General features: G+C 33.0%; 1 protein-coding gene across 2 annotated transcripts in view; it reads right to left on the bottom strand.

Annotated features, from left to right (window-relative positions):
- Positions 1-1,660: 1,660 nt before the first annotated feature.
- Positions 1,661-19,137, bottom strand: part of LOC132906234 (SAM and SH3 domain-containing protein 1-like) — a 376,602-nt gene continuing 359,125 nt past the window's right edge. The window contains exons 9-15 of one of the 2 annotated variants that reach the window (XM_060958233.1): positions 18,854-19,019; positions 17,887-18,115; positions 13,182-13,280; positions 10,376-10,714; positions 8,273-8,488; positions 7,115-7,265; positions 1,661-6,631 (exon numbers count right to left, since the gene is read on the bottom strand). In XM_060958233.1, coding sequence (XP_060814216.1) covers positions 5,895-6,631; positions 7,115-7,265; positions 8,273-8,488; positions 10,376-10,714; positions 13,182-13,280; positions 17,887-18,115; positions 18,854-19,019 — 1,937 coding nt within the window. In that variant the 3' untranslated portion in view covers positions 1,661-5,894. The remainder of the gene's footprint in view (positions 6,632-7,114; positions 7,266-8,272; positions 8,489-10,375; positions 10,715-13,181; positions 13,281-17,886; positions 18,116-18,853; positions 19,020-19,137) is intronic. The other variant, XM_060958235.1, reaches the window with a different exon arrangement.

Raw genomic sequence — 19,137 nt, 5'->3', positions numbered from 1 at the left:
TTTTCTGCATTTTTCATCTCTAAAAGCTCGCACGTATAATCTGAGAAATGTCTTTTCACAACCGAGTGAATAACGAATGGAAACAATACGACTAAATTCTTCTGATTAACTTTGACATTGTCTGTTCCTAATTTATTATACACCGTGTGCTCTGTTTTCATCTGAGTTTCGAATGTTTGCATTTTTGACAGCATCTTCCTATCTTTGATCCAAAAGAATTTGCTCGAAAGTTATATTACGTGATCACTTATGCGATTACAAAGTTGCCAGTTCTTGATATTCCATAAAACAGTGGAAATTCATAATTTTCATAATGTCCACTACATTATGATTTGTGCGGCACATTTTACATGAAATTCTAATAATGAATTTCCTAATGTATTCTGATAGTGGATTAAATGCAACAGACTTTTTGCAAAATCAATCCTAACCACCTTGCACATTGACATTCTGGGATATTTGGCGCTTTATCAATATTTCTGATAACAAACGTAAATATGGGTTTATCTACGGAAAACCATAAACCCATAAAGGTACTAGAATATCCCAGAGAATATCACACAGCTTTGATTATTTTATTTTCATTTGTTTTAAACCCTTCTACCGAAACGAAGTACCTACGTATTGGTACATTTTTACTTGTTCATCTCTCCATTCTCCATTTGATCTAATGCTTTTTCAATGAATTATGAACTTACTGTCTCCTCCGTTTCGTACCATTGTTATATCACTTTTGGAAAACCTCTGTATTATCCCCATTAGATACATTCTTTATTTATCATGGTATACTTCAACTGTCATTTTGAATCAATGGAAGAAATGAAAGTGTTATCGCTTTTTGATATTTTTAATAAACAATCGAATTAACCAAAGTTATAAATATATTATTATTATTAAACAATATATTATAACTTTAGTCTATATTATAACTTTAATCTAAATATACAAAATTACAGTAAACTGATATGATAAGTTTAAGTGGCTTTATACTCGAAAGAGCGAAGTGCATTGATCAACTTCCAGCAAGTATAAGGATATTACGTCTTAATTATAACACGGTTGATAATCGAATTGCCACTGTCGAGTGTAATACAAGAAACAACTTCATTTTCAAGAGTTTCCACTTAGAGAGAACCCCTTGTAAAGATCGAGGCAAACCACCAATGTATAAAGTTTCTAGAGTTGCCAGTAAAGGACCAGTAAAGGATGAATCAACCGTTACTCGAAGCTTCCTTCTTCATTGTTGGACCAATTGCTGATATAATTTATAATACGACTCAATATCTAGCTATTTGAAAAATTATTTTCTGAACATAGAATTCTGATTCATTGTCATTTGGTTGGCAATGGATTAGGATACTTACATATGTGATTATACCTATAAATACTGAATTACATAGAATTATACTTTTATATACTCTGCAGCCTGTGGATGTTTCTGCAAAATCATATTTTCATATCATATCATAAAATCATAAATCATATTTAAAAATTTGTTTCATTCTTTAAATATAAGAAGCACTCCACTATAAATATCATATATTTTTCCATATTTTTCCAATTAAATTTCCTATAAATACATGAACATCCACAAACTGATTATAATAATTATCACACATAGAAGTGATAAGAGATTGGGGAGCAAAAACAACGTCGTTCGTTTGAATCTTCCGTCATTTTATTTCTATTCACAGTCAATAAATTAACACTTGTTGGAAACCATACAAGAACTGAGAAACGATAAGAATTACGAATTCGTTACCTCTATAAAACCCGCAATTAATTAATAAATATAAAATCAGCTTATAAAAAGGTTTCAGCAACTCACGCTGACGCGATTGCCATTTTCTAATTCTGTTTCCTTTTTTTCATTTATTTCCTTACTTTATGTACATTATACATATATCGCATCAAATTGTAAACTTTGCAAGAAAAAATGGACTAGACCGCTAAGTAGATGCTTAATAATTTTTATTTTCATTTTCACTAGCGATTTAGCGACTCTCTTAAACCACCGTGCTTTCGTCGAATTTCCTCACGGTGACCACACATTTTTCTCGATTAATCGATCGTTTAGATCAAGATGGATACCGTCCGTTCGTTTCACTTCACATTCGCACGAAATCCGAATCGCAAACACACTTAATGCTTTTACTAAGACACCTTTACCCTCACGTATCTATCTCTTCAAATTACTTATTTCGATTATAATTCACTGCATCTATTTTTATAACAAATCTGACCTTTTTTACATCAAATGTTGCGTACTTTTTCTCGAACTAATAAAATTATTTGTATTGCATCTAATCATACTCTCAAAACGTTACTAATTTTAACATTTTTTCCATGCACTCTCCCATTCTCTCTTCCTTCCTCATTCTCCTTTTTTCCATTTAGTTTCACTCGTCGCCGCTATTCATGCCTTACTGTTTCGTTCTTACGTTTTTTATTTTTTTTTTTTTATTTTTATATATATTTTCCTTTTTTTTTTTTTTTTATTCGTCCTCTACACGTAATATTATTCTCGATGGAACGGACAAACTATACCATTACCGTAATTTGTGTACAAGAAGTAACGAGGATTTTGGCTTCATAATTCGTTCTGCGAAAAATTCGTAAAATTGTTCTCTCTTTCTTCGTATAGCGTCTCCGTTGGAAATATCAACTTCACTTGATGTCATGTTCAAGATCAACGTAAATCAACTTTCGTCTCGTCGCTTGGACATAATCGAACCTTGCAATACAAATCACTTAATGCGGTATATTGATAAAGTACGTATTTAAACAATCGCTATTATCATGGAAGCAGCGTGTGTCAACTTATTTATTCTCCGAGATCTGCCGGAGTCAAATCACGGTTTAGAGTTTCACGTATTCCTAGAAAGTTTCGTTTCTACGTAGAGAATCGATACTCTATTCATCAATGGTTGTACGAAAAAGCGTAACAGACTTGTTACAAAAAGGGATAAACCTTCTAACAACTACCTTGTAAATCGATAATAATGAAGAAGGTAAACATGCATCTTAAAAGCCTATATAAAGATTTTCTAACATTTGTTCATCAGTCCGCTATTTTGGATAGTCATCGAATCGCTTTTGTGTGTTTCTTTTATCCTTTCGAAACGAATATATATTTTCATATATTCTATTTACAGTATAATAGAGTTCTTAGACTGTATTTTGATAATCGTGCCATTTTGATAATTTCTTGTTGTTTTCTTTTTATTCACGAGTTCTCATCGGTTTTCATTCCTGATCTCGTACTGCGTCGCTTTATACTTTTTTTAAATTCGTCTATCATTTTACACTATACAAAAGATATACATAAGAACCAACGGTATGATATATGTAACATATGTATATTTATGTATAGAGATTTGTATAGTCTAAAGTTTTGGCAAAGGGTTGGATCAATATAAAACATCGTTAGGTTTCTATGCGTGCTGTATATGTACATACAAAAACTTTATAACTTTGAACGTCTTTTTTTCTCTCTTTTGCAGGTATAGTCAATGTACACATGTACAGATTTACCATCTTGTCGAAGAACTAAGTTGCATCGATGATGGGGATTGTCGATCATGTACTAATAATGTAGTTCTTTCAAATAAAATATTAGCATCGAAAGAATAGACAATATCGATGAAGTCAATTGTGTTACAAAATTGGACAAAATAATATTGTAAAAGGAACTTCGATAATGAATTGTTTAACAACTCGTTATACAATTTCATATGGATTGACTACCTTTTTCTCAAAGATTCGAGTCAGTACCTCTAAATAAAATTGATTATTTGTTTGAAACAAAAAGACGAAGAACTTATACAATTTACAACAAAATATTATTATTATTATTATCATTATTATAAAAATTAGAAAATTTAATTGGAGGAAGGAAAAATATTATTTAAATTTTGTAAGTACCTAATAATCCACTATTTTACCCAACTTGATTACACTCGAATTTCAAATATTTTCTAGTTAAGAAAAAAGCTACAATATATATATATATACATATATATAACTGGCAATAAGAAAAAAAGTTTCTAAATTATAACATTTAATGACAAATCATTACGATTATCACTTAGCTTTCATATTTGCATTCGATGTACAATTTGCAAATTACGTATGTATTTCTTATGAAATTAAAGTAAGTCAGACTCGAACATAGAAAAAAATGAATAAACACCATACCCCATGGAAAAGTTTAAATTGTGTTGGCAGTCTTTAATCTAGAAGTTTCTGGTTAATAATCAGCCACTTCTTATAGAAAAGGATTAAATAGCTGACCAAAGCCCAACGTCGAGTAGAATCGACGGATCAACGTGTCTTTTCTCGTTTAAACATCTCTTTTAGTCTCTGTTCTCGTAGCTTAGTATTGTATACAAATTGCAAAGACGAATCTTTCTATTGCGTATTTTTACCTATTTACAAATTATTTAGACGTAAATGCAATCTTATCACAATATTATTATTAGTAATTATACGAGCGTCGAAAACGATAGACGAGATCATGAAATGACTGGCAGTGACATGGCAAGCATTTCATTTGTTTTCTGTCGAACATTACTGCCAAATTCTTTCCATTCACGTACAAGTACAAACGTCGAAACACTTTGCTCGCTTTTCTCGTCAAAGATACTTAAGTTTTCTTTCTGTCTCATTTTGTCTTTTTATATCTCTTTCGTCGATAATGAGAGTTATGAAAATTCAGAACGAGAATAATCACGTAATATTCTAATCTAATATCGAAACAAAGCTGAGATTCTCGTTTAAGAAGGCGGCAGATTTTTGATTATAAAGTAACGAGGACAAAGAATCGATAAGGCAATAAAAGTTAGCGAAACACCATGCTATTTCTTTCGACTCGAAGCTCGAATGAAAGCGAAAGAAACCCTGCACTGCATCATTCGCGGAATATATTGGACGTCAAGCAGCATTGTATCGCTGATTTCAAGGCGCAAAACAATAAAAAGATTCATATACGAATCATACATCTTGCGTTTAAGCTCGTTGTTCAATTACAACCATTTTCATGCTTTCTGATATAAATCTTCGCTTGATAAATCAATTAAAATGTTAAATATTATTACATAATCAATCTCATCATCAATCAGTCATATTCAATAATTCAGCTAATAATCAATCAGTTATATTCAATAAGCTTCAACAAGTCACCGTTCTGCAAAGATTTCTTCTTTAAGTTTCGATGAGATTAGTCGAGTTGCTTAAATTCAAGTTGTAACATCAAGTTACCTGACATATAAGTAGTAACTTGAAATATTTTAATCAGTGTGAATTTTTGTTTGACTTAAAATCCCCTTTCAAATGAAATCGTTTGCATCGGGTAGCTTCCTTTCAAGCAGGTTGATTAATTGAAACCAAATTTTAGATAGATAATTATTATCTTTTACAATAACTTCGGTATATTACAGGATAGCTAGAACTTATCAAACGAGCTAAAACAAGATGTACCGATATACCAATCTTTATATTGTATTCTACTGATACATTGTACTTACACCACATACTTTCAATAATTATATCCATATATCTTCGAATGCTCATCAAAACATTCGAACCTACAAAGAATTCTGATACCAAAATTGTTTTCTACGATATATTTGCTATCAGTCCACCTATCTAAACTCGTGTCGAATATCCTAACCTCTATTAAGTGTAGAGTACTTATGACGCGGCAGAAGAACTCTCTCTAGTCGCTATTGTACAGTCGCGTTGATCTATAAAATTCGTCCAAATTCCGCGTGAAACGGCGCGTAAGTGCGTCAATAATTTGCAAATGGAAATTTACAGAAACACGTAAGGGTGCAAAGTATGAAGGCAAAAGGGAATTTCTATAAGTCTCGTTCGAACTTCACTCGTATTGCTCTCTACTGGTAACTAGCCTCACCGCTTTGACTCTTATTGGTAGCTGGCTGGGAAGTCGGCGATGCCCTGGTGAAGTTACTAAAATTCTTGGTAGGTGAATCCGACGCAACATTGGCGAGAACTTTATCTCTTGGTGGCGGAGCCGAGCTGATGCTGGATGAGCTAACACCGGAATCGCTGGATTTCTCACTGAGGCAACCCCTCTGGCCCAAACCGGTGATATTGCCGGTACCTTCGAGGCCAAGGTCACCGCTGCCAACCACATACTTCACCATGCCACCGAGTTTCTGCCCGCTCTCGCAAGTATCCTCTATCACCACCGTTTCGCCGAAATTCCCTCTCTTCGCGATGAACCGGACGTTGCCGCTACGGAGCAATGGCGATTTGTCGAACTGGCCCTCCTTCTGGCCAGTTACGTTGCCAGTAATTGGTATGTTAGGATGAAAGTCGTCCTTGCTATCGGAAACAGTGCTCCCTTCTGTGCTGACACCGCTGACGTTCTTCGTGGATGCTGTAGCGTCGAGATTGTTCTCTCTGGGCAGCTTGGTAGTCGTAGTCGATTCCGGGCTTACGGTTCGTCGACTGGTAGAATTCTTGTGAGCGTCGTAACAACCGGAGTCCCGCGGGAACTGGCGGCGATTAAACGGTGAACAATGGCCGGATGTCTGGCCAGAGGTTAAGACCAGTCGACTCACCTCGTCGCCCTCCGAGCTCGAAGCTAAATCGCCTTCGCTTCCGGCTATTAGGACAGAACAAAAACCAACGTACAGTTTCGGATTTTACCTTTGGTTTTGCGCGTTTAGAAGTGGCCGAGGTACGGGTGTAGTTGTAAGTGATCGGGATAACTGACTTTGGATTAGGTCGGAGTAATGTTTGATTTTGGACGAAGTGTTTGAATTAATGATGAGTTATCGAGGAGAAGTAAATTATCTAGTGAGAGATATGGCGATGATGTATTTTGTTATCTATTATACAGCAGCTACAAGAAGTATTTATTGTAAGATTTACATTTAAGTCGAAGTATATTAAGTTCTGTATCATTCAGTACGGCTAGAAAATTTTCGTATTACGAAAATAAAGTACATAAAGCCTGATGATAATGAAACGCTTCATAGGAAAATAATGGTGCGTATCCTTGTATAAATAAATAAATAAATAAATATAAAATAAAAACACGATCTACAAAAATAAAGAATTTAAACGATCTGATATAATAACTCACATTGAAGGTCATTTAATAGTTGCACAGCTGTCAGTATCTTCGCGCGATGTTCTGGCTGATGTATGCGCAAGTAATCAAGATCCGCAGCCTCAATTTCCCTGAAGAGTTCCAAATCCTCGTATCCGTTAAATACAAATACAGGAATGTGTTCCTGGAAAAACAGGTTATTCAACATTTCAATATTTTTAGTTTGTCTTATTTAATCAATGTCTTTGTCTGAAACAGGACACTGCTGTTACTTTAAACTATTTACATTTAAAAATTAAGCTATTATAAGATTTATGATATGCATACTATACTACTATTGTTATATATTATTCTTACTATAACATATACATGTTTTGATATTTTACATATATTTTTTTCCACTAAATGATAGATAATGATGCCAGCCCATATATATTATATATATTTATATTTTAATCACATATATTCTTATTGCGATACACTATACCTTGCTCACTAAAAATATTATGTCTTAATCATTTCGTACCGTTTTTAAACCAAACGTGATATTTATTTAAAGATGAACCGGACTTGAAATTCGAAGCAAATATAAATCTTCCTACGTCCAATTCACCAACAAACTACTATATTCGCGAATGTAATACGTTTTAATCACACATATTCTCCTTGCGATATACTATTATACTCTTTGCCAAACAAAACCACTATATCTGAATCATCTCGTTTGTTTTTTTTTAAATCAACATAACATCCTCTTTAAAATGTACCAGATTTAAATCTCGATGCCAATACAAATCTCCTAACACCCGCCATATCACCATTTACGAGGAAAGAATCTACACATTTATCACTAAAAACACCGACCAATAAAAAAGGAGGAACAAGGAAAGGGGAGAAAACATGGAATCGATGAGGTAAGATAAGGATGGAAAGAAACAGATGGATATAAAAAAGGAAAGTGTCGACGAAAAAAAGGAACACGCGACGTTTCAGTGGTGCTGTGTATTGTACGCTGTATAAAAGGTGCACGCAAGAAACGAGGGGAGCGGGAGGGCGAAGGTTGGATATGGATGAAAAGAGAGAAGTCCAGGAAATAAAGAAACATATAAAAGCAAGGTTCCCTGCTTTGCATTCGAAGCGATGCAAATGCGAATCAGTTTGTTCGAGCCGTGGCAAGATATTGCTCTCTACCTGAAGATTCATTCTCTGCAAGAGCTCTTGAACGGAACCAGGCTTCTGCCTATACCTCTGGCCCCACTTCCCCCGGCCTTCGGGTTCTCCGCGCCTTGGAACCCTGTCGTTTAGTATCTCGACGTTTATGAACTTGAAGTGGCCTATCCTGTTGTGCAAAACACCCTTCCACAGGCCGCTCTTGTTCATTTGTACCACGTCGATGATGTCTCCCTTCTGCAACAAAAACCGTGTTGCAATTTGCTTGGTGCTTTCCACGTGAGAAAACATTGAGAACTCTTGCGCCTTCTAATTCGAAGAAACCAACAGATTCGGCGCTTTGTATTTCTATTCGCACTAGCTGATATTATCGTGAAGTCATGTAGGACTGAGGAATATCGAGGAAAGGAGAAATAAGGGTTTGTTTTCACTAGGAGGTAAGCATCGAGTTCTGGCAGTAACGATACTTCACAGGAACTCTTTTCAAGGGTGTACGTGTATCGTGCGATCTATAGTTGATCAATATGCGTGTTTCAGCTGGGTTTGCTACTTGGGTAAAAATATGATCCGTATCTACAATGGTTGCAAAAAATATCCCTCTCCCCAGTGCATTTATTATTGCATCTATTTGCCAATTAATTCGATCCAATTATAATAAATTTCATATCGGTTAGTAGCACCTTTGGATCACTACAAACATTTTATACTATGAAAATTATATGTGGAACCTAAAAAACACTTCATTGAAAAGTAAGAGTATATATAAATACTATATATAGTCATTGTATATAAGTATTTACTCGAAACCATCGACGGACAAATATAACTGATTGCAACTAAGTATCTATGATTTTTTCTTTATATGCATAATAATAGTTCACGTTTGGATAACTGGGTGCAATAAATAGAAGATCATTTAATTGCAGACGAATTAAAATTTCGTTCGAATAAATGGAATTCTACTATAAGTTTATTCATATTGAAGTAGTTATTTCATATGTTCTATGCGAAGGTTTATTCGTGAAGAACGTATGTATTGTCATAAAAAGAGTTTCAAGAATATCTTCGTCTCATAAAAAGTTGAGTTCTACATTATACGTTATCATCGATTCGATGTTTTATGATATAAAGGTATAAAAAGAAAAATATATATCGTGGATTGTAAATCGTGGTACAAGTAGGGTGACGGAGATTCTATGATTCAAAATAAGAGAAAAATCGAGGATAGTAAAACAGTGTTGAAGGTTTTGCTATCCAATATGTGAATTTGACAGTTACAGATAATTATTGTGAGTTTTATACTAAATGCAATCTTTGGGTTTATTTATTATCAATACTTACCCATTAATACGTTCTTAGGACGTGGGAACGAACATATTGAACAAAATAAGGTACAAATAATAAACTGCTCATTTGAAGTGTCCATTTTAGTTTGCGTCATGAAAGTGTCAAATGTCAAGATTTTGAACGATAGTGAAATGATACTGTATAGTGTTATTTAATATATATATGGCGATTTAACATAATGCGTTATAATACTTTGATCGCGCAATAATTAATTACTTGAAAGCCATTTAAACGAAACAAATTAATTGAGATGTAATTCATGAATATGTGCTTGTTCAAGGATTTATATCAATCACAGACATACAGGAGCGCACATGCAAACATGTCTGTGATTAAACTAATCTGAGAGCTATTGTATATCATGAATATTTGCGTGTATATATAATGAATATTATGATGTATCCCTACAAAATCACTCAATTGTAAATTTCTTTTCCTCTTAAATAATCTCAGAATTTTTATTATAATAAAATAACAAATATAATTGGACCTCAGATGTTAGCATAATAAAACCTATAAATACCAGATTAAAAGTTCTACTTTAGACATTTTATACATTTTTGCAAATTATATACGTTGTGTGAAGAATTTTCTTCCTAAAAATTCATGAAAATACACAGTCCAAAATATAATGACATGAATACATTTTATATTTGAAAAATTACCAGCGTAAGATTATGAAAGCTACTTGTATAAAAATTATACTACAATATAGAAATAAGCAATGTAAAGTTCTGTAACGGTCAAGACATTTGTGATAATAGTTTGCAAACAAACCTTAAACTTTAGTGCTTCCTTGTCATAAGGGCTAGGTGTATAATCGACCAGAGCCCTGGCTCTGCAAAGTACAGGCCCGATAGACGTTGGACTGATAGCATCCCTGTCTTCGCAGGATATCGAGCTGTGATTGCTTCCTGCACGCACAAGTGCCTGCGTGCTCGAGCCACTTCCGCTTGGAAGACTTTCCACGCTGCTCGCGCTGCACGGGAATGCTTCGGATGATGTGCGATCCTGACGCAGCCTTGAAATCTTCCGTTGCACGTCGTGCCTCAAATTTCGTGCTCGTCCTGCGATCCCCGCCCTCGTATCGCCCTCAAGTAAAGCGCTAGCTTCCGACTGGAAATTTTAACGAACGATTGCATAACATTGAAAAATAACGAACATCGTTTCGACTTTTTGCTTGTATCGATGGAAATGAAAAGAGGAACTTCATAATGGTAATACGTGAATTAGGTCGAAGACTTACACGCAACGAATGCCCGTTTCTTTCTTTTTTTATTTTTTTTTTTTTTTCTTTCATTCATCGGATATGAGATATTAATGGCGTATTTTTGGAGTTATGGAGAAACGAAGATTAATTTTAGCATTTTGCTTTTCTCATGATATGGTAACGTGTGGCAGCATATTAGCATCCATATTAACATATTTTGTATAGATCGCATAAAGATATGTCTTTTCCATATTTTTACTTTTCCACTTCATCTCAGATTACACGAAAATTCCCGCATAAATTTTATATAATTCTTTTGAATTATATAAACTCTTTACTCATTTATTTATTTATTTAGAGTTACATCTCTTGTTGAAGCACTAGCGAACGCTATTTTTATGTACACATATATATCAAATTTCTATATTTCGATTTATAATTACTTTTTACAAAAAATTCTATATCCGAAGGAGCAAAAAACATATCAATAGAAAAAAAGACACGTATACTTTTATATAACCAGTGGTCGAATAATAATATGAAAAGGACGTATTCTTAGCTCTTCTGGTGATAAGTTTACGAACAGATTGCTCGACGACCGTTTAACTAAACGAGCACAATCAAATGCTCTCGCTCTGTGTCTTTGCTCGTTTGGTCTAAACGCACCTTACTCGGCCATACGTTACGAATTCTAGGCCTTTCGTTTCGCGTAGTTCCTCGATGATCGATGCAAAGTCTGTCAATGAAATCTTTTTACAACAGGGACTGAGATTTAGATCCTTTTTTGTGATTCAAACGAGATCGTTCTGTGGTACTGAGAACATGCAACGATTATGCGTAAGGCACGACCGTGGAAGATTCACAGAGTCTGACGGACCTCGAGCTGACGTCGTTGTCGACTTGTCGGTGGAGTAGACGCACTTGTGTAACTGTATACTTTGGTGATAATGTACAAAAGCGTCCACTTTTGTGTTTTTCGATATGTGTACGTCTTTAACGAAACGCTAGCTACTCGGTTAAAGTGTATCTGGCAAGTAATTCAATGAAACAGTACAAATTCGAATGACAAAAGCATGCATGCGATGAATTCTACTTTGAACTGATATCGACTTCACCGATCTGGTTTGAGATTTAAAAGGGAATGACTTTTTTTGGAGAGTAAATTGATCGTGTGTTTTACAAAAATTATTGCAGAGAGGTCAAATATGACTAAATGTTATTGCCATATAAGCTTTGTACAAAAGATCAACCAGATGAGTGAAAATGAATATTAATAATGTGAATAAATTACTTACCCCAGAGAATAGGTAAGATATAAGAAATTAAGGAAGGAACTATCCTAGATGTCTATGTATAGTAAACTTTAGAATAACCAAAATTATAGTATGTTGAGTTAAAAGAAAAATAAAGTCGGTTTCATTTTCATTTTTATAGATGTTTTGACCTATTCAATTGATTCTTGAATAATTGTTGAATCTTAAAAATGAGCAAGTTTCATATTGGTGATGTGGTTGGATTTCAAAATTCAAAATTTATTTCAACTTGTTCAATAAGAATTTTCTTCTAAATTACTTATGACATAATATTTATATTTTTATACTTATTATAACAAATAGTTTAATATTTATTTAAATATGTTTTGATTATACATAATGTTTAATTATCTTCTGGAGAGTACTTCGCGTCATTCATCCCCTTATTAATCTGTAGATCACGGAATTTTATGCATAAGAAATTTGAAAATGCAAAAATATACATAATGTATAAATATATAAAACATTCAATATGAAATGCTTATTATAATGCTTTTAACACTAGAACTAGCGATCAAATTTGTATCAAAGTAATCGAAATCCATATATTTTACCAAAAATTATTCGAATCCCTAAACATACACCGTCATAAATCCATAATTCTTTACACAAAAATCTAAAATATAATTACGTATTAAACCTTCTCGCTATTTTGGTAGTTCTAGTGTTAATCATATTCATAAATACATGAATTCGAATAATTAATCACAGTCCATTAACTAATATAAAACCAAACAAGAAAAAAAAACAATTACTGCAAAATAATCTTCTCCAAAATAAGTAAAAACAGATAACGAACAAATCATCTCACGTTTATCGCATCTCATACAAAACCGACGTAACTTTACTACAAACCCTTCGAACATGCATCAGTTCAGCAAGAATAAACATCGCTGGTTAGTGTTATGTACCATACATTTAAACACTCGTTCTAAGTATAGCCACGAATCATGCAAACATATTGATGCAAAAAAAAAAAAAAAAATGAAACGACAAAGGACAGAAAATTCGAGAGAAAGGAGACACTTTTGTGAAAGGAGGACTTGTATATGTCACGTACTGTGTGTACGGCGGCCGAGTGTTGATTCTCGAGTTCTTCTTGATCCTCGTAGTCGCTGCTTTGGCTCGGCGATAGTCCTTCCTCGCCGCTACTCCGGCTCTAAAATGTTGATACTCGCAGAGACAATTCTAATTCATGGATATGTAAAAGGAGAAGCGGGCTCTATTTTTGTCTAGTAGCACGTAAAATGCTCGTTAGAGAAAGAGGAGATCAAGAGTCGTTATGGAAAGAAAAAATGCTAGTTCAAAATCAAACGTGAAAAGATACCATGTAATATATAAATGTAGATCGAGTAGTACAGCAAAACGTGTTACAGTATGTATCGTGAATATAATAAAGTAGTTGCTATACGTGCATAAACGAGGGTCAGCCCAAAAGATGTGCATGCCATGAGCTTCGTAGGAGATAAAGTTAGGTCACATTTAAATTGTTTGTGTCGGTTTATTTTATCCATTCGATGTATCCTGATTAGTATTAATATTGAAATTTTCCAATTTTAGTAAGTTACCTATTCTCTTGGAGATTTCTTTTATTATCTTTGAATTTATTTATTACTTTTAAGAAGAGTTCTATTTAAACTAACCATTTAATATTATTTCGTGAATTATTTTAATTGATTTAAATTAATTGTTATCAATTTTATTTAGAATTATAGAAATACTAACTATTCAATAGAATCAGAGCATAATTTGAAACATAAGTTGGCTCATTATTTAAGCAACACTCTTGTAATTTTAAAGAAGAAAATGGAAGGGATTGATGGACCTGAATTGAATGTTTTAAATTCCGCGAGAGAACGTAAAACTGTGTTGATAACACCAATAAACGTTTTATAGATTTTTAGAATCGATCGGACTCTTGATTTTTTGAGTTGCATTTGTATAAAATTCATCCAGCATTTTGATATTTTGATATTTATACAAGTTATTCAATGTTTTGATTCCTTCAATTGCATGAAAATATTTTATTTTATTAAAACATTATTTCAAACCACAAAACACTTTTAGAGGTAACTGTTTTTTTATTAAAATAATCTTCGTGTAAAAACATAATTGACGTATTACATGTACATGTAGAAGCGTAAGAACCTAATCACATTAAAGTATTATAATAGCAAAAAATAAAATGTATCAAATTTCCATCGAAACATGCCCCAAGGAAAACTTGAGATAAAGCATTCTCTTGTGAATTGAAAGTATGCCTTTATGTACAAACTCCTGATATATTGTTAATATCGTAGGGCCGTACAACTTGCGATAAGACACCTTAATACGTAGCAGAAACTGAGAGCAGCGCACTAGATGTTCCAAAACTTTGAATTAAATTTCTGAAAATTGCATTCTCAGCCATTCACCGTGAAGTTCATAAAGCACGGCTATCAATTAGTCTCCGTATGAAAAAACTTTCTTTTCCATTCAAACACACTCAAATCTTTGTCTCGTTGGTAGAAACTAAAAACGTTGAATTTGATATGAAAAGAAATCTTACAGGTGTTGCACAAGTTCTTGTGAAATCTTACGTGATAAATTGTAAGTAGCTGTAAACATGATATAGAATTATCATTCTTGATAGATTAAGCTAATATGATAATCATTGTCATACGTTTCGTGCGTTATTCTTGTCTTCGTATAATACTTCTATTATTTATAACAATAATACTAGTACTATAAACAGCACTGATTATTGCGATGATTCGATAAAGACGAATACTTTGACAGTAACAGAATTATTAATAAATCACACGGCAATCGACTGTTTGGATTTCGAATATGTTAGACTTTTAAATACTTAGATACTATTCGAAGAGTTCACTGAACAAGCGACAAAAGTAATCTTATTTAAAGACGAAAGCTAAATTAAGTTCGAAAATAATTTCCAGGAGCATGGGAAAATGAAAAAAAAAGCAGTATGATAAGAAATTGTTTTAATCCTAAAAGAGTATGAGAAATCTTGATATTTTGTTTAAATGATTAGCATAAGTAACTTCTAAAATGTTTGAATTAAATAGAAATAATATTTTCTTACAAGAAAAGGTAAACGATTACACAGATGAGAAATCCATTTTGTACAAATGATTATAAAGTGAAAAAATGATTCCTAATGGTTCGTTGCATTTTTACTTAATACCTCTAATTTGCATGATTTACCGAAGTTGCTTGTAAGAAAGTGTAGTTGGATTGTTTAAAGCAGTAAAACCGTGGCGACCATTTAGACCACTAATAAAAAGAAATTGCATGTTACACAAGTAGATAGCAACTGCAGGCTACGCATATCTGCATGAGTTAATGATACACTTAGTATTCGACGTGTCAATGTATGAGTATATGTATGGAAAGAAATAGAGAATGAGGTTGTCAGTTCTGCCTAGATGTCAGAATAGGAAACTGGAGCTGCATATTCTGCTTCCACGGTCAGATTATTCATCCCAAGAATTCTACTTAAAGTTAATCACAACTCAAATTCATTAATAGTATAAACTTATAAATTAGTTACAACGATAAATAGATAATTGACCTGTATTAACAATAAAAAATTGGATTTTTTATTATAATATTAATGATATTAAGCAATATAAATAAAGTGGGGTTTTTTAATTACAATATTGTGCTGTACAAATGCAGCGATGGACGTCAACAATAAGGAGGTCAAGATGAACCACTTGTGAGTCAACTTTACCAGCAAAAAATTTGTTGGGAAACAGTTAGGTTGTAATGAAAATAAAAGATTGAAATTCATAATTCGTAATGTATTCATTGAAATAGAAGAAAAATAACAATAAATTCATAAGAATAGGTAACGCTTTAAATTAAATTTCATATGTTAATACAATTTAAGGGAAATCTAAGAAACTGCGTACATCAAATTCTTTGCAACGAATTAAATTTGTAAGGCTATAATCTCTACTAGGTTATTATAAAAATTAATTATATTGTAAAACACCTTTCTACTCTTTACTTTTACACAAATCCCAATATTTAATATTCCACATTCAATAATAACCAAAAATACTAAGTATACAAAATCTGAAATCCATTCAAAGAAAAATATTCCAACATAGCTTTAGTTATGTAACAATAAATACGCATAAAAGGTACCAAAGCCTACTGAAAAAGAATGTTTTTCGTTAAATGCATTTTTGACTTAAACAGTGGTATCTGCAGTTTTGGAATATTCGATTTGCAAAATTTCAGAACATCCAATTCGTTATGTTCGGTTCGTTAAGCGAACTCAACGAAAAGAGTGTTTCGAGAACAGGACGTATCGTTTGATTCGCATAGATACACACATAACTGTGTTAGTTTACACAGTTATCTATTTGTACGTGAATGCGAGCGAGCGAGCGAGCGAGAGAGAGAGAGAGAGAGAGAGAGAGAGAAAGGCAGATTTGTTAATAAATAGTACTAGCGAGACCATAGTAAAGACGAAAGCCTCGATGGTACACAGCTAACCGGTAGGAAAAATCCATATTCATGAATACCAGACCCGTCTACTTAGCTATGCGTCTAATCTGCAGAAATCTCCGATTCTAGACTCGAAGATGTTGATGCTTGTTCCCTGTATGTGTACGTACTGCTTGCGTAAAAGCACCACGATCGAAATCTATCCGTAAGTTTCGACTATGGTATTGCGTATACGAAGTAAATGGAACGGTATGCAATTCTGGTTCGGTTTCATTAAGTAAACGAGAAGGTAGTGGTTTGGAAAATGTAATCACACCTCGATATTAGAAATTGGCAAATATTGGAATGATCTTGGGTGAAACTGAATTTTTTCACCATTTTGTGTCTCTATTTAGATGAGATTGAAAATTGACATGTAATATATTGATTTTCATTCTTATAAAGTTATTGTTCGTTTCTCGTGTCCACCGACACAGTCGACAGTTTTAAATTCATACGCTACATTCTAAAAACTAAACGAATCATGTAACAGTATACGGCGTAACTATTAATGATTCTGACATCTCCTCGCGATGACAAAGACAGGATGAAGATAATATTATTAGACGTATAATTTCCCCTGACACGTGAAATTTGAATTGAACATGATATTGAATCGTGGATTTATTTCTCTCTTATGATAGATTTCCAACATATCTACGATGTCAATATTTGGAAATAAACGCGAAGTAAATTTAACATACATAGTAAGCTACTACAGGAAAGTTTATCGAATCGTACATACTCGTATGTAAAACAGCAAAATTAATAGATAAAACTCTATCGTTTGATACGTGTCTTATTCGATTTACGTATCTGTTCATAACTGATAAAAACTTTCTTCAGTTTACTTAATGTTCTAGCAATATTTGATTTTAAAGCGTTATAGTTCTATGTTATATATTTACTAATATGTTAATAATACAATTCTCATAGTATGTAATAAAGTACAAGAGGAATATATACAATATTTTGATGCTATTAAACCAATTATAACACAAAATATAAATTTTACATTGTTTAAAATACTGTAATATAGGAAAAGATTTCTTGTACAATATTTTACCAGAATCCTTTGAATTTGCCTCTAAAATAAGAATTCCATGAACTGTTTTACGAAGAGTGCTTAAGAAGACCATTTGCGTTATCGCGAGCTACATATATGTATAAAGTGCTTGAATGTCGCCTTAGAGTTCACACCATTTGTTGCTGTGATAAGACTATATGCAGTATCTTTCGAAAGGGATTTCTTTATGCGAACTTACCTGGACATCGCTACTCGCGTAGTCTCCACTTTCTCGAGAAGCCCTCGAGTGCGTAAGTGGTATGATAGCTGGTGGATTATTATGACCTTGTGGCACAATAAGACCTCGCATTGTCGAAGTTGCACCTTTCCTGGAACGATCTCGCGGGAGACTAATGTCTCCGGCAGTTCGAAGCGAAATAATTCCCTCACCTCTGTTTTCTGGCCTTAAATTCAGCGTGAAACATACTCTGAAATAAAATACAAGCATTTTCTCAAGCTCTCGAAAATTTCTTCTACATACGATTAGTTTCAAAATTGTATCCTTAAAAATGAACTATACTACAATTTTATGCTTTATGCTATCATTAATCACTAATCATTTATTACGTGTCCATTTAGAAAAACTAATATAAAAAAGTAATATATTGTGAAATTAAAAGCATTTTACTTACATAAGAAATTTATATTATTCAATACATCGAAATTTTTTAAAATGAAGAATGAAAGGAAACATGTAAAATATTATTTGAAGCTTATATTATTTAACAAAGGTGTTACGTTATTCCACATCATACAAAAGTTGTATTGTATTTAAAAATAATTTCTAAAATATGACGCGAACGTTAAAGAAGAAAAGTTGAAAAAGACCGCTTTCATTAAAACTTACTTGTTTTATATTTGAACAAGAAACATAAAGGCAGCCTGGAGAAAATACTTGTTTTCTAACTTTTTACCAACTTCCTTTGATTTCGCGTAATAATACTTGATGTTATGTATACGTTAATATTGAAGATGTAATACTTAATTGAATCAAATATTATGAGAAATTTACATTAAAATTTTCAATATCGTGAAATAATCTGCAAGTACGTTTTATAGACATGTATGGTTCTTATTCGTTTTGTTATTAAACTATAGGACTAGCACTATTCACAAATTTTATGTATTTTGTTATATACGATTAAAAATATGTTTGCAGGCTTCACCTTCCATTTTGAATAGTCGCTGTTGGTACAGGACCACCGCTGGCTCCCATGAGGAAGTCTTCAGGATCTGACTCATATGGAGGTTCGTCATACCAATGTTGACCTCCAGGACCCAAACCCAGTCCTCCTCCGCAACGTGCATCCTCGTCGTACATGTAAGTGTCATCTGAACATTAAAAATACATTTGTCATTACCTTGAAATACAAAGCAGCAATATTATAAATCCTTTTATTAATTTCTTAATATTAATATCAGTGAATTTGTAGTTAAACGACGACAATAA

The sequence above is a fragment of the Bombus pascuorum genome, chromosome 4 (assembly GCF_905332965.1).
Source record: "Bombus pascuorum chromosome 4, iyBomPasc1.1, whole genome shotgun sequence".
Classification (NCBI taxonomy): domain Eukaryota; kingdom Metazoa; phylum Arthropoda; class Insecta; order Hymenoptera; family Apidae; genus Bombus; species Bombus pascuorum.
The sequence above is the reverse complement of the archived record's forward strand: the minus strand, read 5'-3'. Positions and strand labels throughout refer to the sequence as shown.